Raw genomic sequence first — 25,880 nt, 5'->3', positions numbered from 1 at the left:
TTCGATCTGGTCACCCTTTAGGCTGTGTCCAACTTAAATTTATTTCCCTAAAATTTCCTGACAAAGCAACTACCAGTAATTTTAACCCTTCTATCTAACACTACTCAGAGCTTGACATGACGGTTAAAATACAGTAAGCCACCATTGCTACAATCGTAGTGGAACTAAACCAGTAGTAATAAAGGGAGACATTTTAAGAAAAAAGCTAGTAAAGACTCAGTTACCAACAGAGTTATTTTGATACTGGTCTGCTAGTCTCATTATTACTTGAATTGGCTACAGTGCATGGCTATTTCTTCACCTATTTAGCATGTTCTCCTTGGAACACCGTGCAGAGTGCCAAGTATCATAAATCTTATGCAATACTCATGCAGTTGACAGCCCTATTGCACATTCCCATACCTCAGCCCTCACTCCCTAGTTGTAAGAGCCCAGAGACTGCTGCAGCCCACACCCCAAACCTCTGCCCTAGCCCTGAGCCCCTCCCACACCGAAACCTCTCATCCCCAGCCAGAGCCCTCATCCCCGCACACCTCAACCCTCTGTCCTAGCCCTGAGCCCTCTTCCACACCCCAAACCCCTCATCCCCATCCCCACCGCAGAGCCCGCACCCCCAGCCTGAGCCCTCATCCCCCCATTCCACCCCACCCCACATTGTGCAATATAAGGAAACTGTTAAATGCTTACTGTTTCCAGTCCATTTTTACATTATTTAAAAAAATATATATCGGCTTAGAAGGCACGTGTGTTTGTGTGTGTGTGTGTGGGGGGCAGGTAGGAGGGACTTGGACCCATTCTGGACACCACCAAAAATTATAAAACCTGCTGCCATTGTTCCCACAGTGACACTGGGAGGTCCTGCAGAGGTATAGCCAGGGAACACTACGGAGAGTAGGCGCAGCAGGATGTATTGCCCAAGAGACCCAGAGTGACAGTACCCTGAGGTCCTCTGATTGGCCAAGTGCCTGAATTAACCCCAGAAGGCCCAGAAAGTTGTCTGAGAAACCACACAGACTTTGGCCTGCCTTGGCTCCTGATCTCTGGCTCCAGCCTGTCTCTGAGCCTGATTTCTGCCTCTGATGTCCACTCTCCAACTCCAGCCTGACTCTGATTCCTGCCTCTTGACCTCCAGCACATCTTTCGGCCCATGCTGCTTCCCACAGCCCCCATTGGCCTGGGACGGCCAACTGCGGCCACTGGGAGCCGTGATTGCCTGAACCTGCGGACACAGCAGGTAAACAAACTGGCCCGGCCCGGCGTGCCGATCCCTGATTTAGATCTTCTTTGTGGCTACTGATAAATATTTAATGTGATCTGATAATCCATCCGATATAGGGAAGTGGTGCACAGCTAGTAGATTAAATACTCAATAGTCAATTGTCTATCTCCATCCATAAAGCATGTGCAATATAAGTGTCATTTTCTGAACATTTGGCTAACAATGTATTATCTCAACAACTTTCTCCTTTTTCATTTGACAAACATGGATGTATCCCTGGCTTTCTAATGGATTTCAAGCACAGTTGAAATTGACATAGGGTTAGTGGAATACGGTTGATTCATTAACTATTGCTTTAGAACCAGTAGATGGAAGCAACAAAAATGTTATTGCCTGATTTCTTCATGAAAATCTCTTTCATACTTAACCAAAAATTAGCATCAAACTAATGGATTAAAAAGGGGGCCCAACTGAAGTCAATGAAAGAACTACTTTAGACTTCAATGAGAGCAGGAAGAGGTCTCAATTAGAAATATTAAGGTACATTGAATTTGAGGCCCATGCTATTTGACAGAACCCCTTTAACTGTTATTTTACTGATTATTTCCCAGGTGTATATTTTTTGTTTGTTTTTTTGTCAGTTGAATTTTAGAATTATGTTGTATGTTTATGTAGTGCCCCTATTATAAAAATAAATACATAGTGGTTGAAAAAACCTCCAGGATGTATAACAAACCATTTTTGTAGACTGGTAAATTTAAAAAATTTAATAATGCTATAAATCTACAGGTAATAGTGTGGACTTCAGATTTATCTTTGATTTACAGTACAGCTAGGTGGCTTAAAACTACAGTGATCTCATTAGCAACCAAGTAAATTACAGCAATAGTACACTGTAACTCATATGCATCCCAAGCAGAACTTTATTTTTCAGAAGACAGCAAATAACAGCAGGTCAGCAAGACCCCAGAAATTTGAATTTTGTATTTGAACAAAAGAGAGAACATTAACACGTAAAGGTTCTTAAATAATTCCATTAATCCACCCATACTGCACCTATGTACCAATTTTGCTATTACTGCAAGACTAAGTGAACCCTACAAGAATCACATAACACGTCTATGCTTGCTTTGCTACATCTCCAACCCAGGCACAATCCATTCACTCATTCTTAGCATGATGGTGGTGGGAACGAAAAAAAAAAAGATATTCACACATCAACAAATACTACATCTATCTCAGATGCAGCCACATATAACAAGGTGCTGGTGGAGAAAACCATGATTGCAAATGTGTAAAATCTGTAACCATATTAAGGAGAGACATCAATAGGACATAATCCTTGCCTTTCTTCCCCTCAGTGTTTTTGTTTTGATGATTTGTGTCTAAGAACTTGAAAATGGAAGATATTTATCTCTTCTAAATCTACTATTACTTTGATTGTGTGTAATTTGTTGTTATTTTGTACCTCTTTAAAAGGAGAAAAGATGGAATGGTGGGAATGGAACAGTCTCTGTCAGTTGAAATTTTACAATTGTTCCCCAACTCTTGGTCCTTAGAAACTTAGGCCTTTGAAGTTCTGCAAATAGGGACAAATCTGACTAATTGGGAGGCCATCAGGGTATTCCTCAGTCAAGAATGACATGACAAAAATTCTGAGCTGATTGGAATTTTGAGAGCTAGTTGTCTCCTCTGGACAGCTTACAGTATGTGTTGAGCTTTGGTAGAGTAGTGAATACAAAGAAGAATAAAAGGGAAAGAGGGAATTAATAGAATAAGTATCCATGTAAAGAAGAGAAAAACAAAACATGGCAGAGAAGATATTTTTACCTACCAGTCTGTGTGTAACTAGAACTGAGGGAGAAAAACATACACTGAAAGACTATAGGGAAAAAGTGGAAAACTCTTAATAGACATTGATCAGGAGACAACTTGAAATGTTTTACTGTAAATAAATTCAGTAAAGTCCTCATCTGGCTTGGGAGGGGTTGAGTGGATTATGGTTGTTCACATTATTTTAATAATCTTTTGATTTAGCCTTATTTTCTTCTACACTGTTAGTAAATGATGTTATCCTATGTCTTGTTATCCACAGAGTACTATTTTTAAGTACAGGTATAAAATGCAAACCTTAGAAAGGAGAGTGGGGAAGGCAATGGTGAGAATGAAAGGGAAAATACATTTTCTGTCTAGGAATTTATTTTATGTTTAAAGTCATGAGAAGTGGGGTGAATTGCCTTGCTTTCTAGCTACAATTAAACTGTTGCCTGTATTAACTTTAGCTATTGGACACTCTTTGATATGAATGAGGCCATATTATTTTACACCCTAACAGTAGGAAAGTTGACTTTTTGCCCAGATGAGAACCGACTAGCCTACACTGGACCATTGAAAAGCCCGAGCTCCAATTTGCACATCTATAGCAATGTGAGCTTATTTTCCTTTGCACCGACCTTTTCCTAAGGCAGACGCTCAACCTGCTCCACGCAGCGTTACCTTCAGCAGAGGACTAATCTCCCCCTCTTCCTAGGCATTATTCGCATAAAGGACAACCCAATTTCAACTACCCTCCCCTTGTGCACTGATGTGGCCCTTGAAGACTACTATTCCTAGCATGCAATGCTCCCATCGCCTGCAGAGTATTGCATTCTGGGGTCTGTAGTCTTCAGATGGAACTTTGGCCACGTAGAACACCACTTCCTCCGCCGCTATAGTTGCGCATGCGCTCTTCTTTTCTTCCTGTCGAACCGCTCCCCGTCTGCCTCTTCCAGCTCACGCGCCCCCTGCTGCTTCAGCAGAGGCAGCGCGTGACTGCTGGGCCGCAAGGCCAAGTCTAGCGAGCTGTCAACGGACGGGGGGGCGGAAGAAGAGAGAAGGGTGGAAGCGCGCATGCGCCGGTTGGGTTCTGCCACTGCTATCGCCTCCCTCGTGCCCGCGGCGAGGTTGGCGTTTGATCGCAGTGCGCGCGACTGCGGCGGGGGTTGAGTCAATTCTTAGAGGAAAAGGGGAGAAGGGCGCGCGCGCGCGGTCACGGAGGGGAAGGAGGCGGCGGCCGCTCGGTCCGGACCCCAGCCGAGTTCGGCGAGTCCTGCTCCCCCTTCCCGGCGTGAGCGAGCGGCGCCTCTGCCCGGCTCCTCCTCCCCTCCCCCCGCGGCAGCGAGCGAGCGAGCGAGCGAGATGGCGGCCGCTGGGACTCTGGCTAAGCACGAGCAGATCCTGGTGCTCGATCCGCCCACCGACCTCAAATTCAAAGGTACGAGCGGTGGGGGCCGAGTCGCCCGGGGCCGAGAGCTGCCGGGTGGGGGGAGCCGGGCCCGGGCTGCCCCTGCGGTGGGTATCGATTTCCCCGGGTCGCGGCGGCAGCAAGGCCCCGTCCCGGTCTCCCTGCGGAGCGGAGACCCAGAGCCGGTGACCGGGACACGGCTCCGCCGCCGCCATCTTGAGATCCCGCAGGGAATCGTGTGTCTTGGGCCCAGCTCCGACCCAGGCCGCTCCCGGGGAGAGGCGGGCAGGTGCCGTGGCAGCCTCTCCCACCTAGTGCCTGGAGCGGGGAGCCGGGCCCCTCCGCCATCCCGCCGGGAGCGGCTGCGCCGCAGCCAGGCCCTTAAACCTCCCCACACTTTCCAGCCGAGGGGGCGGGGGCAGCCAGGCCTCCATCGCCCGGGAGCTGGTGAGGGATGCGCTGCATCTCTGCCCTGCCCGCTCTCGGGGCGGGTCTCTGGGCGTCGGCGGGAGTGACGGGGGCTCAGAGCGGGAATTGCCCCCTACCCCACCCCCTGCTTGGCGCGTCTTCCCCGGGGAGCAGGTAGGAGAGGCCGTGGGGAGGGGGTTCCTGTATGTGTGAGGAGAGACGCCCCCCCTTTCCCAGGGTGTCCTCAAGTCTGTTTGTTCCCTGTCGGTAGCCGCGCTCTGCTTGCGGCTGGGTTAAGTCCAGCTGTTAACAAGGGTTTGTGGCTGGGAGGGAGTGGTGCTATTTTGCACCATTATCTGCTGGTATCACTTGGGGATCTGCAACGGCACGCTCCTTTCCCAGCTGGAGTTTGACCCTTTTGGGAGGGCAGATGACACGATGCTGGCGTATGTCAGAGCAGTTTTAGGTTAATCCTTCGGAGTGTCTCAGCGGGCAGTTCATTAACTTTTGATAACGAAGAAAAGGAATGTGAGAATTGCAAAAGCTTCTGTGTGTTAGATGTTTATTTATGGGGAGCTGGCTATGCAGTCTTACTAAGACTGGCTTAAAGCAGTTCAGTTAAAGTAGGGTCTGGTTAATTACGCTGTTCGCTGATAAACCCCAGCTTTAATAGCGAGGGTGGTTCTGAACAGACACACATTCAGTTGCTAGGAAGACAGGCCCTTGGAAGGTGAGGACCAAAAGAAAGTTGGGCTATGGTAGGCATAATTATGTGGTAATTTTCAGTGCCCACAGATTGACAATGGGCATTAAGTGAACAATTTATTAGTTAAAGCTTTTACTCAGAAACAAAACTGTTACTATTACTGTTAATTTGAGAAAATATAAATAAACCTAACTGCATAAATATAAATTCCTTAATTCTTCAAATAGCATCAGCAGTTCTTGTATTTCTTAGCTAATCCTTTAATCTGTCTTTGTATTTATCTTTTTACTTTTAACAGTGTTCATTCTTCAAGTTCATTTTCTATTTATAGTATTTTGGGGAGCAGGGCAGTCTTGTGTTCTTGGGGAAATTTTAGAATAATTTTGGTGGCTTATTTGTAGGACCCTTTAAATGGGCAAGTAGAATAAACTGATATGATCTTGTGTTTTACAAAGGACAACTGTGTTCCTGAAAAATAGCTTTAGGTAGCTCAACAGTGCTTAAAGCTTGCTTATTAGAGAAGACAGTTTTATAACAAACTATAATTTTCATATCAGAGATTTAAATTATCCTCTACCCATTTAGTCAATTAAAAATAAACCTACAGGAACGCACTCACTTTAATATTTTTGGTAGAACTTTTTAAATTGCATATTCTCTGATACACCCAAAATCGTAGAGTTTTTTTTTTTCCGTTGTACATTGTTAAAATACTGCCAGTTTTTATAAAGTCTCTCTTAGAGTTAGCAGGCCCCAGAGTTGTACATGCTCTTAGAGAATGGCTGCACTGTATTATACATTTCAATACCCTGTTGTCTCCCAAGAAGAGTAGAAAGAGGGTACAAGCATGCATACTAAACCAAAGCTAGAATGTCTCACTTAGCCAAAAGTAAGTATAAACAGAACTGTTGAGATGTAAGAGATGCTGTCCTTGAATCATCATTGGATTGGAAAATCTATAGGACAGATATGAGTAAGCAAACAAATAGTCTCAGTATGTATCTTCAGAATGGGAGATATATGAATTGTTTTAAGTGTAAACTTAAACTTTATTTAGACAAGTATAGGTGTTGGGAAGACTTTTGCAGAAGGGAATATTTAGGTAGAACATGAAGCAAAATGGGGCCTTTGATAACTGTATAGAAGGATCAAACCTATTGCATTTCAGATACAGCAGGTCAGTTCGCTGACTCTACATGCCATCTCAGTATGTATACTTATGTTAACTGCACATTGTTCTGATGAATTTTAACAGCCATGTTTGTGTACTGCAAAACACTGTTTCTCCAATGAAATAACTTAGAAAGTTGGGGGCGGGGAAGAGATTGTAAGTAATATATTCTCCTTCTATGCCGCTTAGACAAGCTGATAATAGGTATTGTACCTTAAAAGAGGTTCTCTTTCAAATCCAATATGGCAAAATTGTGTTGGTAAAAAGAATAGTGTTTTGCTGTTATTGGCACTGATTTGCTGAAGTTCTTTTGATGGGGCAGAAAAGAAAGTGATTCATATAGCATTCCTAAAATCAAACACTTGATGTGCACACTAGACATCCAGGTTGGGATTTTTACAGAGTCCAGAACAAAAACAGGCTATTTTTTGCTCCCAAAGGATTTACTTTCTGACAGTTGAATGAGGGTATATGTGTTAACATACTTTGGCATAAGTAGTGAGTTGCATTTAAAAATAAGCAAGTACCAGTCTTATCAGGAAGCTCTGAGCACCGTCCAGTAAAATGTTCCTGGTTTTTGCTTTCTTTAGAGATGAGAAAGATGGTCAGCATCTTTGCTAACTGATTTAATTACTCAGAACCTTAATCAACAATTGCTGCATAAGGTCTGAACGAAAAGGTGTTACTATTTGGGGTTTATATAGGTTTAAGAAAATATCTGATGGTGGCTGATGTGTTATATGAAATATTTCCCCTTCCTTCCCCCCAGTGAATGAAAGACTAGCATCCAGTATTTGTAGCCCTAGATATTTCAGTCTTAATAGCCTCTTACTTGCTGAGGCAAACCTAGTTTTCTCTTCTGATGTAGTGGGCAATAGTTGATCCTATGAGATTGTAGCAGTCATCAGATTTACTCATTACATGATTGTTCTCATAAGTAGATCTCAAAATACTTGATGACAGTAAGTATAATTAAAACCTTTTTTAACAAATGGGGAAATTGAGGCACGGAGTTGAAGTGATTTCCTGAATGAGCCACTGGCAATGCTGAGAATGGAACCCAGGTCACTTGCCTCTTATTCAGATGCTTTGTCCACTGAACCATACTACCTTCCTAAACCAGCGTTTTCTTCCATCTCTCAGCTTAAAACATTTTGTTTATAACTTGAGATCTGAGAAGATATAGCTATAGTGCCTTGGTATTTGATTGAAAGATTTAAAAATATATTATTTACTTAAAATCCATTCGTTCGGAACATGAAACAACTTCACGGTATAGCATAAGGCTCTTTCACATCAACCATGCAGATTGTGATATATTTAGTAATTGTTGGGTGTTCTGATGTTCTCTACAGTTTTACTCTACCATTAATCTCTTGACCATAAACAGATTTCTGTCCTGTTTAAAAGTCATGTAGTTTATTGACACTTGAAGCTTTTCAGTTAAAGCTCTGAATTGTCATGGGATCTCAGCATGGTCTTCATTAAATCGATAAAGGCTCTTTTTTTTAACCTTTAAAAGGTATTTATGATTGTGAGAGTTTAATTGGAGTTACTTTTTACATGTCAGTCCTTTTTTACTTATCTAAGAGCTGCTCCAGCCTTTAAAAATATAGTTGTCAATAATAAACAAGGTATGTGTTTTGCATACACTACCTAAATTTCTTCAAAATGTTGTGTCAGAGTTCATCATTAACAAATACATTTCCCAGACCTGAAGAAGAGCCTAGTGTAAACTGGAAAGTTTGTCCGTCTCACAACAGAAGTTAGTTCAATAAAAGATGTTACCTCACCCGCCTTGTCTCTCTTAATGTCCTGGGAGTAACTTGGTTACAACACTGCATTAACAAGTCACCCGTTTTGCTAGTATTTAATAGCCGTGCTTCTGGCCATGTTGGTGAAATGTTACTACTTGTTCTAAGTCTTTTGAGTAACTATGGAATATTAGACACATTTAAATTTGAGTATCAGAGGGGTAGCCTTGTTAGTCTGGATCTGTAAAAAGCAACAAAGAGTCCTGTGGCACCTTATAGACTAACAGAGGTATTGGAGCATAAGCTTTCGTGGGTATCAAAGCTTATGCTCCAGTACATCTGTTAGTCTATAAGGTGCCACAGGACTCTTTGTTGCATTTAATTTTGAGTAGTTTGTAAATATTTATATCACCAAATATTTTCTCACTCCTTTTTAAATTAAAAAAAAATCCTTTAGTTACTAACATCTCAAATTATTAAAAATGGAAAAACCCTAAGGGCTGGTCCACACTAGGGGGGGGGAATCAATCTTAGATACGCAACTTCAGCTACGTGAATAACGTAGCTGAAGTCGAATATCTAAGATCAGATTACTCACCCATCCACACCGCGCGGGATCGATGTTCGCGGCTCTCCGTGTCGATTCTGGAACTCCGTTGGGGTTGATGGAGTTCCGGAATCGATACAAGCGCGCTTGGGGATCGATATATCGCATCTAGATTAGACGCGATATATCGATCCCCGAGCAATCGATTTTAACCCGCCGATATGGCGGGTAGTCTGGACGTGGCCTAAAATTCAGATTTTATAATGAAGGTTTTTTACTTTTTCCTCAGTTTGGACAATGAAAATAGATTAGTCACCTTCATTTTCTGGCTCTCTTACAGTAGCATAATACTGCTGTACTAGTTGCAAACACTGCAGAGGAATGTTTAAATATAGTCTCTTCACTGGAATTTAAAAAAAAAAAAAGGTCTGAACATTTCTGTTTACTGAGACTGAATTTTGGGAGTAATTGACTTGATAGTGGCCCTTTAAAGGATTATCAATCAGTATCTTATTTAGGGTGTATGTTTCAAAAAACTTACTGGCATCGCATAGGAATATTTTAAGATTAAAAAAAATGCTTTCTTTTGAGTAGGGCTTATTCTTGATTCATGTTCTTCATTGAAGATCTTGTTACAGAAATGTGAAAGGCAGTTGTTTCTATTGAAAAGGTCACTTACTTGAAAGTGTAAACAAAGTGTCATTACAAATATGAGCAAGAGTACAGTGGTGGTGTTTTTCCATTTTGTTCCTGATTTTTGTCATGTGTCAGGCTAGAATAAAAACATAAATAAATAGACTGAAATCACCCAGTTACTAATAATGATCAGTATAGCAGATCAAATTTCATTTCTCATTATCAATCTGATTTGTAATCTAAACTCATTAGAAGAGTGTAAAATTGCCTCCTGTTAAAACCAGCATTCAGGTTACATAAAATATTGCAAGGAAGCACTTTCTAGTTTTATGTCAAGTATAGCTGTCCTCCTAGGATTTCTCGTGATTATTAGAGCCATATCAAATAAGTGTTGGAGTTCAGTACTGTGCTTTGTAATCACTGCCTTGCTATTGGTAATGTTGAAAGCTACAAGATATGCATTACTGCAAATCGAGAAGGTTGAATTTAAGAGTAAAAATAGCTCACTGTTAAATCCATCTCCCTGCCTTCAAGATCTGTTGCCAAAATTGGCCCAGGCTATGGCTTTTTGTGTAGGCAGGATTTGAACTCCTTAAATATAATATGACTGCTTTTTTGAGTGTGCCTAGATTGGGTCATCTTTTCACTCTGCCCAGAGTGCCAACAGGATTGTGGCAGATTAGTATTGAATTGTTCAGTCTCAGACTTCACTGTGAAGTAAATATTCCTGAATAAAAATAACAGAACATAAAGTCATACTAGTTACATTTTAAAAAATCAAAATATTAGATTGTACAGGGAAAATTTGATGAAAATGGTTATGGGCACAATTGTGATTTTATTATTTATAAAATGAATTCTTTTATACCTAATGTGTCCGTATGCTAAGTGTTAGCAGTGTGTACTGATACAGATATATCCTTCTATGTGAAGTTGAATAAGGTTCAATGAATTGTCATTGACTCTTAAAGGCCAAAAGTGTGACACCTCCTTCACAACACCAGTTATAGAGTTCCACCAAGTGATTATTGTCCCAAAATAATCTTTAGTAAGATGAACAGACATTCTTTCCTTAACCTCTGCATTATATAATTTTAACATTAGCTTGAATAAAATTCTATAATTTTTTGTGGTAGCAATGAAATGTATGATAAATTAACAATGATTTGTATGGATGTGTTAAGAAATAAAATTCAACATTTAAAAAACTTTGACCAATCAGTATTTACAGGGAAGTGTTGTGACCATTGTCATCTCATAATCACACAATTAGGACAGAACTCAGAATTGAGTAATTGATGGGTTGTACTGGTTTGTCAAGTTAGGAATATTGTAGGTGTATTTGATACTGACTGCTGTTACATTTATTAAAACCGAAAATAGTGTGCCAAGTTATGTTTGTAATGGTGGCATGTCTTGCTATTTATTCAGATAAATATTTAGAGTATTTGTTGTCAAAGGGCTACCTTCTTCTTTCATTGGAATTAACAGGAGTTGTGTTGCTCACTTTATCCCATCTCCAGGTGCTGGAGAAACACCATCTATACCTGATCCTAGATCTCTCTCAAGTGCTGCTAATCATAGTTTGAGAATGAAACTGACAGACCCTTTTTATTTTTTAAGGCCACTATGGAAAACAGAACCTTGAAGCATAGTCCAAAGATAGCACTGTGGTGGGAATCCTAGTTCCTTAGCTAAGGGGGTGGATGTTTCAATGCAGCGCTGTCCTGTAATGGTTCATTGCTGAATGAGGTGGTTCATAGCCCTATAAACTTCTGGCCAGTTTAGTCATTTGATTGATAGCTGTCTTGTAAACTTCTCAAGCACTAGCCATTTAAAGGATTGCAATATACTCATCTTGCCAGTTGCAAAATCAAGTTGGAAGAAAAAACTGAGGAGAGCTTAGTTCAGGGGTTCTCAAACTGGGGGTCGGGACCTGTTGGGGTGGCACGGTCATTACATGGGGGGGCACGAGCTGTCAACCTCCACCTCAAACCCCGCTTTGCTCCTAGCATTTATAATGGTGTTAAATATATAAAAATGTGTTTTTAATTGATAAGGAGGATCACACTCAGAGATTTGCTATGTGAAAGGGGTCCCCAGTACAAAAGTTTGAGAACGACTGGCTTAGTTCATACTAAACTAGTAAGGAAAATTTATGAAATATATGAACCCCATTAAGAGACTAATGATAGATTGGTATTAACTTTCTCCACCCATACTGGAAGTTCTCAAATGAGACAACTGTGATCTTAAAATAAACCAAACACAGACATATTAATTTCGTAGATAAAATCAACAGAAAGTTTGCCCAGTAATACAATTTGTAGCATTCTGCACAGTTCTTACTGAAAATAGGAAGGTAGAAACATCAGTATGGTATATTGTAGTTAAGAAATTCCACTTTTTTTGTTTTTTCCTTAAGTTATAAAACTTAATTTCTGATATAACAAAGATGCAATTTATTCTTGGGGTGGGGGGTATTTATAACAATCTTGATTAGAACATATTTGATTATAGTGTACTTGGGCATTAATTTCTGAGGGGAGAAGAGCTTTCAGTGAAGCTTTCTTGTGCTTTTTAGCCCAGAAGTGAAAGTTTGGATAACATTTTGTTTTGTAAAATTCGTTTTGGCTATGTTTTGAATAATAGGATGTGGACTTTCTGGGCGGGAGTCCTCCCCTCTTGACTTTATTATGCTTTAAATCATTTACTTTAGAAATGAAACTACCAGCATATGGTATTCAACTTGAATACAGTTGGCAGTGAGGTTTGGAGAAGTCTTCCGTATATGCAGCTGTGGCAGCAAACAAAAAGCATATTAGATACTTGAGTGAATTTAAAAAAAGGTAAAGAATAACACAGAAAATATATGTTGACATAACTGAGTATAGTCTTGCTTGGAGTAACATCTAGTTTGACACTTAAGAGCCCAAAAATGTCTGGAGAAGGTGGCTTGAAGTATGGTGATAGTTAAATATGGCTAGAGATCATAAAATACTAGGTTTTAGCTTTGAAAGAAGTTAGAAAAGCTTGCCTGCAATATTTAAAATTCTAGATTGTATTTCTACATTGTCTTGTAATACAAAGTGTGGGTAGGGGGCTCTCAGTGAAATCTGTCATGTAAACTTAGAACAAATCAAAAATACACATAGCCCATGGAGTTGAATTAATTGCTTCAAGAGGTTACAGTCAAATATCAGAGCTAAATTTAGGAAAGGATTAGATAATTATATTAATGCTTTTGATGTTCATGTTAAAATAAGGGTGATAATTTTGATTGAAAAGGAGGTTCTTTTATCTTTGCGGTTTTCATGATACCTCTCATATGCCCTTTCACTTCCTCGTCATAATTTTGGTTAGGGTTTTTGGGTGTGGAGATGTGTGTAATATATAAAATTAAGAGACCCAATTTTGAAATAAACTGTGGTTCTATTGTGCAGTATAATTTTTCCAAAATCTTATTATTTGAAACTGCATTATTAGAATCCCTTCCTAGTCCCTCATGCTGGGAAGGGATTTGCATACTGGAGCAGAGACCCCTAGCTGCAGGGCACAGTTGCCAACTTTCATGCGGTAGATAAGCACCCCGACTTTCACAGTAAGCCAAAAACCAAGCTAATCCCATTTCAAAATAAGACCAAAGCAAGCTAATCCCTAAGAACCCCAATAGTTTGTGACTAGATCCCCCCAGTGTGCAGTCTGGGACTGTGGTGAGCCCGCTATGCACCCCGACTCTCTTTTCTCCCCTTTGCCTCTGCTTGTCAGGAGCCGATCCAAAAAAAAAAGAAACAAGCTAAAAACTAGCCAACAAGCAACTCACAAGCCAATAAAGACAAAACCAAACCCAATTTCAGTGGGTTTTTTTTCTGTGGGTTTGGCATGTCTGCTGCAGGGAAGGCTATCTTACTGTGAATGGTTCCTGCATCAGTGCAGGTAGCCCTCTGGGGCTAATTGGAGGTGCAGGGAAGGCTGTGGTCTTGGTGGGGCAGAGCAGAGTCAGGGCTGAGGGTCTCTACTCTGCTCTGCCAGGTCCTCAGCTTGCCTCCTGCAGCTTGTGCCTGCAATAATGGAGAGACAGGAATGGCAGCGCAGTCTTCTGCAGCCTCACTGTCACAGGAGTGAGCGAGCAGATCCGTGACAATGAAACTGTAGAAGGCTTCCTGTGCTGCTGCTCCTACCTTATTGATTATACGAACTTCTGATTATCTGAATAAAATCCTGAGTCCCTCCTGCTATTTGGATAATTGGGAGTATGCTGTATTAGTTTTACTTGATGGAACCTGATTTGAGGATACTGAGATAATTGTTTCATAGTTCTATATCAGATGGAGAAAGTTAGTTAGTTGTTTTAAAGCAGATGATCTAGCACTTCCCTGAGTAACTTAGTCAGGTCCCATCAGTGCCCTTAAAACTAACTGTTGAAGACATGAGTATCAGTCTGTTTCTTTACACTTCGAATGACTCTGTGCACCTCTGGGTGAAAACTCACAATGTGTTTGATTTTTGCCCATGAACCTGCAATGAGATATCTGTACATTTAGAGAGCTTGTACTTAAATGTTCTATTGGATAGAGCACTCAACTGGGAGTTAGGAGACCTGAGTTTTATTCCCTGCTCTACCACTCTCCTGTTTGGTGACCTTTCACCTCCCTGTTTCCCCAGCTGTGAACTGGGGACAATTATACTGACCTCTTTTGATATCTTTGACATCTACTGATTGAACATGCTATGTAAGAGCTAGGTATTATCTAGACCTGCATTTAGAAAATGTAAAAGATACTGAAGCCTGTTGAGGTTGGACTTTGTGCATTGTGTCAGGCGGAGTAGGTTGGAGGGCAGCAACAAAAAATGAATCTCATTTGATTAAAAAAAAAAAAAACTTGCATGGGCTGCTTGCTATTGCAGAATGAAAAGAGCAAAAAATAACTCCCTTCCAAAGTCCCCAATAACATAAATGCATAGACGTGTCTCTGTTCACAGCAGGAGCAGAATTATGAAACTTGCAAAAAGTTGCTTTCATTCTGTTGCTGGAACTTTACACACAAGGGAAGCAGTGATGACCAGGAGAGTGCTTTTTGAGTTCGTGCATTAAGTTCAGTACTTTGAATGTTCCTTTCTTTGAGGCTGGTCTTCTCGATAGCAAGTTTTTGTAGCACGCTAGTCCTTAGAATAAGTGTCTTGAGGTACAGTAGCTGATTTTGATTAGGCTTTTTGTGGAGAAACTGAGTAGTTTGGCACCAGGGCCATAATAGTTGGTAGTCTGAGATGATTAAAATGAATTTTTATGATTCCTTCTGTATCATTTTAAGAATAGCTTTCCTGTTGCAGCAGAGGCTAGAAATATGTATGAGAACTAGCCTGGAAGTTCCATTTTTGAGAAGGCACCTATGCCTTATGGTGGTACTTATCGGACACATTGAATAAACTTGAAACCTTCGCTGTGCTTCAGCCCCACCAACGGTTGGTAGTATATCAGGTGAAAACCTTACGGGTCCTATCTTTCATTCTCAGTGGTTCATTCAGTTTTGTTATACCAGTCTGGCATTCTGTGTGTGGTTTCTAGTTCCTGTGAGTATCTCTGCTGAGTTCATCAGTTATTTGGTTTACTTGGATTAGGCAACATGTTGCAGTTCCTGTGGTAAAGGATCATGCTGTAACCAGTACACTACTGAAATATAGTGGCTGATCACATATACTTAGCAGTAGCTGACACAGCCTTGGAAATCACTTGTTTTATTAAACATTCACATTTAGCACTCCTAAAATATTTTTTGCCCACTCTTCTGTTGTCATAGCAATGAGAAGGCTCTTAGAGGGGGAGAATATTTTATCAGTGTAAAATTTTGAAAGACTTATTTTCTCTCGCCCACTGTACCCCAGGAGGAATAAGAATTGTTCAAAATTGTAAAAGTTTACAATAGATGTGGAGTCCTACTATGCAGTAGGAATAACATTACCATTAAGTGAAAGTAGGACATGAGTTTGGAATTAACAAAAAGATATGTGGACCTTTAATATAAATAACTGAAAATGAGCCTCAAAGAAAACTTGTCACTCTGCTAAATGGATGTTTGAGGAATATCTTTCAATAAAGCCAGGAAGGTGCAAGCAATTGAATATAAATCAGGCTTACTGTCTTAGCTTTAGAATTTAAAAGCACAACTTAAATTAAGACTTAAGTAGTTCTGACAAAAATTTACTTATTTTCTTACCAGGTATTGGTTTGTTTGGCATATAATCACCCTGCCAAATTACAAATTTGAATTTCAATTTCAGTTTTAACACATCATAATATTATATTTACACAATAAAGCGTAACTTTTGATTGTGAGTACCGAAGCACTTCATTAAAGTTTTGTTGAAGTGTAAGCATGCATAGTTATGGTAATAGAAATATTTCACAGCTGGGGTAAAGGAGTTCTCCCCCATGATGTTTCAAATTACCATCAACTATACAGAGTTGTTTTGAGTACGTATGATCTTTTGCCTATTAAGTGGTTAATGTTGTACTTATAGGATTCATCATGCCACTAACACCATCAACTGAGTGTCAGGTTTTTGGACCAATATGAGGTTATAAACAAACAAGGATTTTTTGAATGGAAATTTACTTCTCTGTCACATTTGAAACTGCTAAGCTTTTTTCTGGCTAAGAAGCAGATAAAAAGATTTTCCTTTTAAGATTTTTTTTTTTCCCCCACTGTGTGACCTATCAGTACCCCCAGGCATGCCTGGTAAACTACACTGATGTTGCTTCTCAGTGTTCTACCTCTGTCAGAGGTAGACAGGATCTCTCTGTGGGTTAAAAATAGAGCTCTTCCTACTCATAAGGGAAAATCTTTAGCAGATCCACTAGCAATCTGCATGATGACTGACAGCTCATCAGGATGGGGAGCTAGATGGAATCTTATATAATACATGGCAAGTGGTGTACTCTTCTGGAGTCCTAGTCTAGACTCAGCCTTCTGGAATTTTGAGCATGCAAGTGGCAGGTTGCTCTCAAAGGTGCTATGAGTGTCACATTTATGAGGAGAATGATACAACTACTACCATAGCTTAGTTCATGTCCAAGAAGAACAAACAGCAAAAGATTATATTGCAGATACTGGAATACCTGGATTTGTGACTCAGAGATACCGATAGGCTAAGTGGCTGAGCCATAATGAGCTGGAGGTGGGAGAATCAGAGCTAACCAGCAAGTCTTCAGTCAGATTATATAGAATCGGTTTCTTCCACAAGTGGAGACTCATGTTGCAATCCAGTTTATAGGGAAGATAACAAATTCTGCAAATATTTTCACTCGGAGGCTACAGTGGATGCACTGCCACTTCCCTAATTTGCATCCACATGATCAGAGAGGTCATCTTGGCTTGGGTTTTGATAATACTGATTTCCTCCTCTGACCCACATGCCCCTGCCTTCCCAGATAGTGTGTCCTCCATAGGTTAGTACTAATCACTTGAGATCTCATCTACCGCAACCTTTGACCTACCCAAACCTGCAGTGTGTGAAGCTTGCCTTGTGGAAACTGAACTATGATGCCTCCCAAAATAGACTGTGAAATACTTTCAAGTTGCTTGATTTCCTTGTTAGATTCAGAAAATTTTCTACCATTTTGGCCATCCATGGTCTTTCGGGAGGAAGACAGATCCCTGGAGATCGTCCATGAAGGACGTTTTGGATGTCTCTCTAGATTGTTTGCAGAAGGTTCAAGTTTCTTGACAGTGCAAGTCTAAGCAGTAAATAGTAGGTATTTCATTATGTCCTGTGCGATCAAGCTATTTCACTTGTATGTAAGGCCCTACTTAACTTGTGATATTGCAGAAATTGTGGATTCCACAGTATTAGGCTTTCACTTCAGTTTTGACAGCGGGAGCCCGCCATGCATAGAGGTGACCAGTGGGAGCTCTGGCTGCCCTGCGGCTGATAGCAGTAGTCCCTGTTCTCAGCCCTGGTCCTCTGCTCTCAGCCCTGGGCGGCCAACAGGAGAAAATCATGGAAAAGTAATAATGGGCTTTATTACTGCAAATAATGAAGTAATAATAATAGTATTACTTCTCTCCAATTTTTCATGGCTTGTCCACAACTCAGCCGCAGTTTTTTGACAATCATCCTGCAATTCAAGTAGGGCCTTATCTACATGTTTTGGCTTCTGAAAGCGGTACCTTTTCACAGGCCCCCAATCTGACACCCACTGGAACAACGGAATCCCAGTCTAACAGTAGAAACTCTTAATAAATCGTATTTTGAATCACTAGAAGTGTCTTTGAGTTCTTAGCCCAAAAGGCAAACTTTAAAGTTATCGCAGTGGCTTTAAGGGTTAGTGAACTTGGGATCTTCGTGTTTAGCAGTCTTGCCTTCATTTTTTTTTTCCAGTCAGCCCCAACTTCATTCCCAAGAGAAATATGGCCTTCTGCTTAACACAGAATCCTCTTTCACCCTGGAAAAGCGTATATGACTGTGTTTCAGTTTATACTACTACAAACTACATCCTAGGCTCTTGAGTGTCCTTGAAAGTAGACAGATAAATACGTTACATTCCGTGGCTTTCGATGTGGTCCGGGTAGTAGTGTTTTACTAAAAGAAACCATGGAGAAAGTCAGATGCTCTATTGGAGTTCTTGGGCATGCATAGAAAGGAGTGAAAGAACTCAAAGTCCTCTCTCTCTAGATGAATTAAGTTTTATCAAGTTTCTAATTAAGATCCTCTTGAAGGTAGTTGCCTGCTCCCCAGTGGAGATATCTGCTTGGTGGCCAAAGAGAGAGAGCCTCCTCAGATGATATTTACTGGGCAGCAACTTGTGTGTCCATGAACACAGTGACAGAACACTACATAACTAACTTGCTTTCGTTTCAACTTTTGGACTTTAGTTTTCTGTTTTTTAAATCGTTTAAGCAGCTAACTTTATGGTCCCTGTATGAAACAGGTGTCTTTTAGAGCATTGGTTTGGGTATCTCATACATTTCTGCATCTGAAATTACTGATATTTGTAAGTTTAAAACTTAAACTACATTTATAAGAAACTCTCATGGAACTTCTGAAGTATGAATGGACAAAAATTAACCTAATAGATTCCTTTGTAGTTACAGATAATCTTAGGTTGTGTAATATGTACATAAATAAACTGAGGGCGGCAGGTTTTCCTTTAGTCATGGAAGGCAATCTTTTGTGGTAGTGTCCATGTTTATATATTTGTATACACACACTTCTTTCGCAAAAGTTATATTGAAATGTCTCAAAAATGTCAGTTACATTCTACAACTTGCTTCCTTACTATTGTCAAACTCAATTTAACTGTCAATGAAACGTGATCTGTTTCCATGGAAAATTACTAAAATACTAAACAATTTTTCTTCCACACCTTGGTGCTCTGTGGTTGGGACAGGGTTTTTGGAGATTAGGAAAAATTGATGTTTGAGTAGAAAAGATGGCAGTGTAACAGGCTCAAATAAACTCAGAGGGGCTCCTGCACATGGCTCCAGCTGCTCAATAATGCAGTGCCTCCTCCACTCTAGAGCAATATAGCAGGCAAGCCTTGAACACTTTGGAGCAGCCTTACAACAGGAGGAGATGGTGGTGCAGAATCTCTAAGCTAGCTGTCCCTGGCTTTGTAGTGTACCAGGTTAAGCTGAAGCATGGCAGCATTGGGCTGACTCTTAACAGCAGCAACATTGTAGGCAAGCCTTAAGCTGCTTGAGTGGAAATTCAGCAGCAGGACAAGGCACTTAGGGAGCAACAAGCCAGAAATCCATGGCTGGTTTTTTTCTGTTGACTGCATGGTATCCAGGTCTCCAAGAGGCTGATAAATCAGAAGGGCAGGAAATAGTCATGGCACAGGATGTCCCAGTACTTTCAGACTGCCATGATAACCAGGGTTTTTTTTCCCCAGTTGTTCCAGGAATGGCCGTAGTGAGTCATGGTGGTTGTTTTTATCCTGAACTCCTGCCCTGGCCCATAACAGAACCATTAGTCCCCTCTTGCTGAGCGAAGGCAGCTTTGAATCCCGCAGACTGTGAAACCAAAACAGTTTTATAAAACAAACTCACTCAAATGGCTGATTCCTTGTGTTTAGTACCACTTACTATTACATCAGGGTGGCCTAATGGTTCTGTGCACTAACCCTGTTCTTTTATACCTCACAGATATGATGAGTCTGTGTAGCACAGCCTAGCCTGCCGTTTTCCCAGTCTTTTCCACTCATCCCACTGGCTTTTTCTTCAGCGAGGCAGAGATAATTCACCCATTCTGCCAGCCTGCTGGTACCAGTTTGCCCTCTGTTCCCTGGTTCCCTCAAGTGTGGCCTAATCCAGTCCTCCATTTTACAATTGCTTTCTCTGGTTTTTCTTTTTTGTAGGATGCAACACGGCAGTCTTAACTTATAGCTAGCCTGCCAGTGCCTATAGACCTTCTGTGTTCTGTTTAACCTTCCTGAGGTTAATGTCCTCTAACACAATCTGCGTCGTTGCCACACCTGCTGGTTGCTTTTTTTTAATCTTTGCTGCAGAGCAGCCTAGCCCACATTGTCTGCCTGCATGTGCCAGTAGACGCCCCTCCCCCAAAAAGCTGGAATCTGCAGATGGTAGTGCAATTAAATTTTTCTTCTTCCAGTTTCCCTTTGTACCAGTTTATCCTTGCTGGCCATTTATTGAACCTAACAGCCTTCATCTGAGTAAAATTGTTGAGTATCTGGTTGCTCACGCCATCAGTCTGCGGATGATTTGAAAGACTGTGATCGTGCACTAAAATGTCAGCATTAAAGGATCTTCCATTGTTGTATGCAGTGTTGTTGTAGCTGTATTGGATGTAGGTGGATGAGGTAATACCTTTTATTGTAGTAGTTCTCAACCAGGGGTCTGGGGCCCACTGGAAGGCCATAAGCAGGTTTCTGAGGGTCCACCAAAATAAACCAGCGAGCAGGACTAGTGTTAGACTTGCTGGGGCCCAGGGCAGAAAGCCGAAGCCTGACCACTGCCGAGGGCTAAAAGCCAAAGGCAGAGTAACTTAGCTTCACGGGGCCCCCTGTGGTGTGGCACCCTAGACAGTTGCCCTGCTGGCTGTGTCCAACTGTCAGTTTTGCCACAAATGTATATTCCCTTCCTTCATCCATCTTTTCACCCTTCCTTGCTCTGGGATCAGCAAACTGGCAGTGAAGAACAGCACTGCAAGCCTCATTTCTCCATAAACATTCACTCCTTTTCCTAAAGAGAGAGATTTTTTTTGAGATGCTCATTTGAGACATATTCTTAATATTGATCTGACCCTATAAATAGTGTGTAAGATGGGGTCTTTGTGGGGGATATGATGTGTTCTGTGCTCTTTCCTGGAAACTCCACACAACTAGTTTGTCTGATGTGATTGAGAATGGGGAGCCAGTGGCGGGACCCAAAGAGAAAGGTGACATGGTCAAGCAACGAGTCAGGAAAATAGTGTTTGCAGCAGTGTTTGGAATGGTATAAGTGGGGCAATATTGCTTAATGTTATAGAATAATATGACATATTACTCTGCTTAAAGCAGTACATCTAATCATGCATAATTTAATAATTCTGTACTGTATTTAAAACATGATATACAGTATCAATCCTCTGTGGATCAAAAATACTGACTTTACGTTGATTTGAAGTCTTATTTTACTATTTGAAAAAATATGTTTACAAAATGATAGAATGATGCCATAATCATTTATGAGAAATGATTGTTTCTCTGTGTATTCTTTATACAGAACCCCATTAGTGGGATGCATGTGCACTAAATCCAGGAGCCCTCACTGTTCTGTGTTTTTGGTTCCATAGGAAACATCCCTGATAACTCTGTTACATTAGTTGTTGCCTGGTGCAATGGCAGAAACTGGAAAAAAAAAAAATCAGTTTTAAGACTTAACCTGCATTGTGGGGAAAGAGTATCTATATCAGACCCCTATGCCCAATGACTTAAATGTTTGGGTGACGAGCACTTGTACAAATGATGTTCCATCTTCCTCCAATTTGTTTATTAGAACCTCAGAGGTGAACGGATACTTTCTCCCAGTTCGCTATAATACAAATCTTCTTAGGTTAATGGCTCTGAAAGGGACAAGAAAAGGCCAAGGAAACGCAGAGGAGCCTCGTATTTGTCTTCTGGGAGCAAGGGCAATTTTCTTTTAGACTTGGGACTAGAACCTACAGAGAAGGAACCTCAATCATTTTTTGAGTAATTTGGAACTATTCTCAAGAGTATTATGTGGACCTTATATACTCCTCCAGATAACCCTCTGAAAAAAGCATAGGAGGAAGTGGGCTAGAAGAAGAGTTCACTACAAGTTAAATCTGTTCTGATTTATACTCCCTAAAGTTGATGGAACCCTAATATCTGGTTAAAGAAATGACAGTAATAAAGACTAATATAATGATAAAAAATGAGGTAATGTCAGCAGCCCTTCATACATCCACTACCTCTACATCTTGTTCTAGAGCCATGCAAGCATAGTCAGACTCCTGTTGCCCATTGTCATTCAAGATCATAGATTCCAAGGCCAGAAGGGACTATTACGACTAGCTAGTTTGACCCCGTGTCTAACATAAGACAGAGAACTTTCCCCAAGTAATTCCTAGAGCACATCTTTTAGAAGAACATCTAATCTTGATTTAAAAATTGTCAGTGGTGGAGAATCCACCAGGACCCTTGGCAAATTGTTCCAATGGTTAATTACTGACCATTAAAAATGTAGCCTTATTTCTAGTCTGAATTTGTCCACCTTCAGCTTCCAGCCATTGGATTGTGTTCTACCTTCCTCTGCTAGATTGAAGAGCCCATTATTAAATATTTGATACCCATGTAGATACTGAGACTGCAATCAAGTCACCCCTTAACCTTTTCTTTGTTAAACTAAATAGATTGAGCTCTTTGAGTCCGTCACTGTAAGGCAGGGGTCTCAAACTCAAATGACCACAAGGGTCACATGAGGTCTAGTGCATTGGCCCGAGGGCTGCATCACTGACACCCCCACCCTCACTGCCCTCAACCCTGCCCCCACTCCACCCCTTCCATGAGGCCCCGCCCTTGCCCCAATTCTTCCCACCCCTTCCCCAAAGTCCCCACACAGTGCTGCCCCTTCCTTGTCACCAGGGGGTGCAGGAGGGGTGCAAGGTGTGGCAGGGGCTCAGAGTAGGGAGTTGAGGTGCAGGAGGTGGTGTGTGGGGTGCAAGAGGGGTGAGGGGTGTGGCAGGGGGTCGGGGAGCAGCAAGCGGCTCAGGGCAGGGAGTGCCGGAAGAGTGTGGGGTGTGGCGGGGGCTCAGGGCAGGGAGTTGGGGTGCAGGGTGCAGCAGGGGGCTCAGGGCAGGGAGTTGGGGTGCAGGAGGGGTACAAGGTGTGAGCGGCTTGGCGCCGCTTACCTAGAGTGGCTCTGGGGTGGCAGCGGCGCGCATTGGGGCCAGAGCAGGCTCCTGGCCCCATGCCACACCGCACCGCTCCACTCCAGGAAGCAGCCAGAACCACGGCCCCTGGGGGAGTGGGGGTGGGCACAGGGCTCCGCTGCTGCTCCTCCAGGTACCTCCCATGAAGCTCCCATTGGCCATAATTCCCTGTTTCCGGCCAATGGGAGCTGCGGGGAGCGGTACCTTGAAGCGAGGCAGCGCAGGAGCCCTCTGCCGCCTCCTCCCTCTCCTCCAGCCTGAAGGGACATGCTGCCATCCACTTAAGGGAGCGGCGCCGGGCCCTCTGCACCATGGGGGCAGCCCGTGGGCTGTAGTTTGCTCACCTCTGGGCTGGAGGTAGACAAAGGGGTGTGGGGAGCTTGGCTGGCGGCACAGAAGAGCCCTGTGGGCCGTATGTTTGAGACCCCTGCTGTAAGGCGTGTTTACTGTTCCTTTAATCAGTCTCATGGCTCTTTTCTGAACTGTGTCCAGTTTATCAACTCCTTCATGAATTGTGGGCACCAGAGCTTGGAAATGCGAAATAAAGAGAGGTAAAATAACCTCTCTACTCCTTCTCAAAATTCCCCTGTTTATGCATTCCATTATTGCATTAGCTCTTTTGGCATAGCATCACACTGGGAGTTTATGTTCAGCTGATTATCTACCATGACCCTCAATCTTTTTCAAAGTCACTGCTTTAGTCTTGAGAAAATATGCTACAAATGGCATCTTCAGGGGCCTGGTCTGAGTTTGTGGCATGTGTTGTTAGCATGGATGGATCCAGTCCATGCAAGGGCAAAGCACTTTTTAAATTTTTACAGTATACATTCTTAATATGGGCCTCAGATTCTAATGCAAGTGGTACCCATATGCAACTCACTGGAGACAGAAAATGGGTGTAGGATTGTTTTATCCAGACGCAAGAAGATTTCTTTGAGTTGCTGTGCTGCTCAAACCCACACCAATTAGAACTACTTGCTCCTGGAAACTACTGTAAATATTAATTTTAAACTTCCTATTGGGAAATAGCCCAGACAGTACAGAATTAAAAGTTTACTTCATCCAAGTATCAGTGTCAAAGACAACCATGTTGTTCTAAGCAGTTTCATAATTTAGCACTATTTGAATGATGGCTTGAGGGGCATGGTGGTGTGATTCTCCCCCACTACCATCATAGTTATTTCATTGATTATAGTGACAGTTATCCTACACTTTGTCCTTAAGTTTATTTCTCTCAACTTTTATAGACATCTGTAAGACATGCACCTTGTAGCTGATAACCTCCTGGAATTCTCGTTCTTCACTTGAGTGTTTAAGCATATGTCATATAAAAGGATGGCCTGTTTTAGGTAGTCATATGTTTGCACTGGCACAAGTTTGTGCCCTGTCACAGATGATGTGCAACCACTTCTGTTGTGCAGTTGTGGTTGTGCTGAAACATGTACAAATTGTGCGCTGCATTTTATGACATTGTCCTTGCAACTCAGCCTTTCTCTTTAAGTGCTTCTGTGATTTGTTCAGGTGATTTGCAGTTGTTTATTTCATTTCATGGTTGAGAATGTTACATATTTTGCAAAAGAGTTTTTTCCTCTGTCTTTAAATGCTTCTCTAAGAAAACATTTTTTGTCTCTTGCTGATTTATTTGCAAGATCAGACTTTTGTCATGGCTTTTTATTTATTTTTGGGGGGTGCAAAATTGTTTTTTCACAGCTGGGCTTTTTCTTAGATAGGTCCCTATTACCCTCCACCCCCATCCCTATTTTTCACACTTCTATTTGGTCACTCTAGGAGAGACCAAATTTAATGGTTCTGCAGACTTTGCTGCTAAAAAGATTTTCCTCCTGTCCTGTTTCTCTTTTCACCAGAATAGAGTGGAACTAGGTCTGCACAAGAAACTTTTCCTGATGTACCTTTGTGGTTTCGGGGTGTAAATTTTTTTGAGGGGTGATATTTCAATACTGGCAAAATCCTAGTGTAGCTGCAGTTTATGCTGGCAAATGTTCTTTATGTCTATGTAGCTTATTTTGCTCACTAAACCAAGATAAGTGTCTCTTAGTTTGCTGGTTGAATTGACTTAAATCAAAGTGGTTTTAATCACCCAGCAGGAAACCTTGATTTAAATCAATTTTAATTGTTTTGCATTTGTAATTTTTATTATTTTCCTAAAGAGAGAATGATTCTCATTAGTTGGTATTGATTTGCAACTAAATATAGCCTTTACGCTACATTTGGTGCTTCTTTTGCTAGTCAGCGTGACACATGATGTGCACATTTACTTTATCAGTTATATAATGTAACTTATATTCATTCAGATTCTTAATTTTTACTCTTATGTTTAGAAAATGGTGAATGATACATTTCTTATTGATTAGATTCATTTTAAAATTGTTTTGTGTCAAGCTCTGGATGGAAATTCAAATTTAATTAAAATTCACAAAATTTTTATTAAATAAAATGGCTTTAAACGTGCTGGATGAACTTTTTTGTGTATCAAAAAGTTTTGCATTTAATATGATTTATTAAACAAAGGAGGTGTTATCTATAGTTAGTAAAGTGAACTGTTTTGTTTCTGGTCATAGCGTCCTGCAGGCTTTTAGAACTAGAAGATCTCATTCTCACATCTAGTTTTTATTCATACACTGGAAGAGAAAAATAAACTCTCCTGCTTTTTCAACTCCCAATGCTTTCTTAACTTTGAACTGAACTAGTTGTGTAAACTGAAATGAAGAAAGCATTCTCTTTGACCCTGCAGAAGAGGTTACTGCTGTCAAAAGCTGGTTTAGGACTTCAGCAAACTGTTTCTGGTTGCTTAGCAAATGGCTTC

The 25,880-nt window shown here is 41.3% G+C and overlaps 1 protein-coding gene across 2 annotated transcripts in view; it reads left to right on the top strand.

Moving 5' to 3' along the window:
- Positions 1–4,015: 4,015 nt before the first annotated feature.
- VAPA (VAMP associated protein A) overlaps positions 4,016–25,880 on the top strand; it is a 43,506-nt gene continuing 21,641 nt past the window's right edge. Inside the window, exon 1 of one of the 2 annotated variants that reach the window (XM_050942189.1) lies at positions 4,016–4,472. In XM_050942189.1, coding sequence (XP_050798146.1) covers positions 4,397–4,472 — 76 coding nt within the window. In that variant the 5' untranslated portion in view covers positions 4,016–4,396. The remainder of the gene's footprint in view (positions 4,473–25,880) is intronic. The other variant, XM_050942187.1, reaches the window with a different exon arrangement.

Source organism: Gopherus flavomarginatus, chromosome 2 (genome assembly GCF_025201925.1).
Source record: "Gopherus flavomarginatus isolate rGopFla2 chromosome 2, rGopFla2.mat.asm, whole genome shotgun sequence".
Lineage (NCBI taxonomy): Eukaryota > Metazoa > Chordata > Testudines > Testudinidae > Gopherus > Gopherus flavomarginatus.
This window is presented reverse-complemented; position numbering and strand designations above follow the sequence as displayed.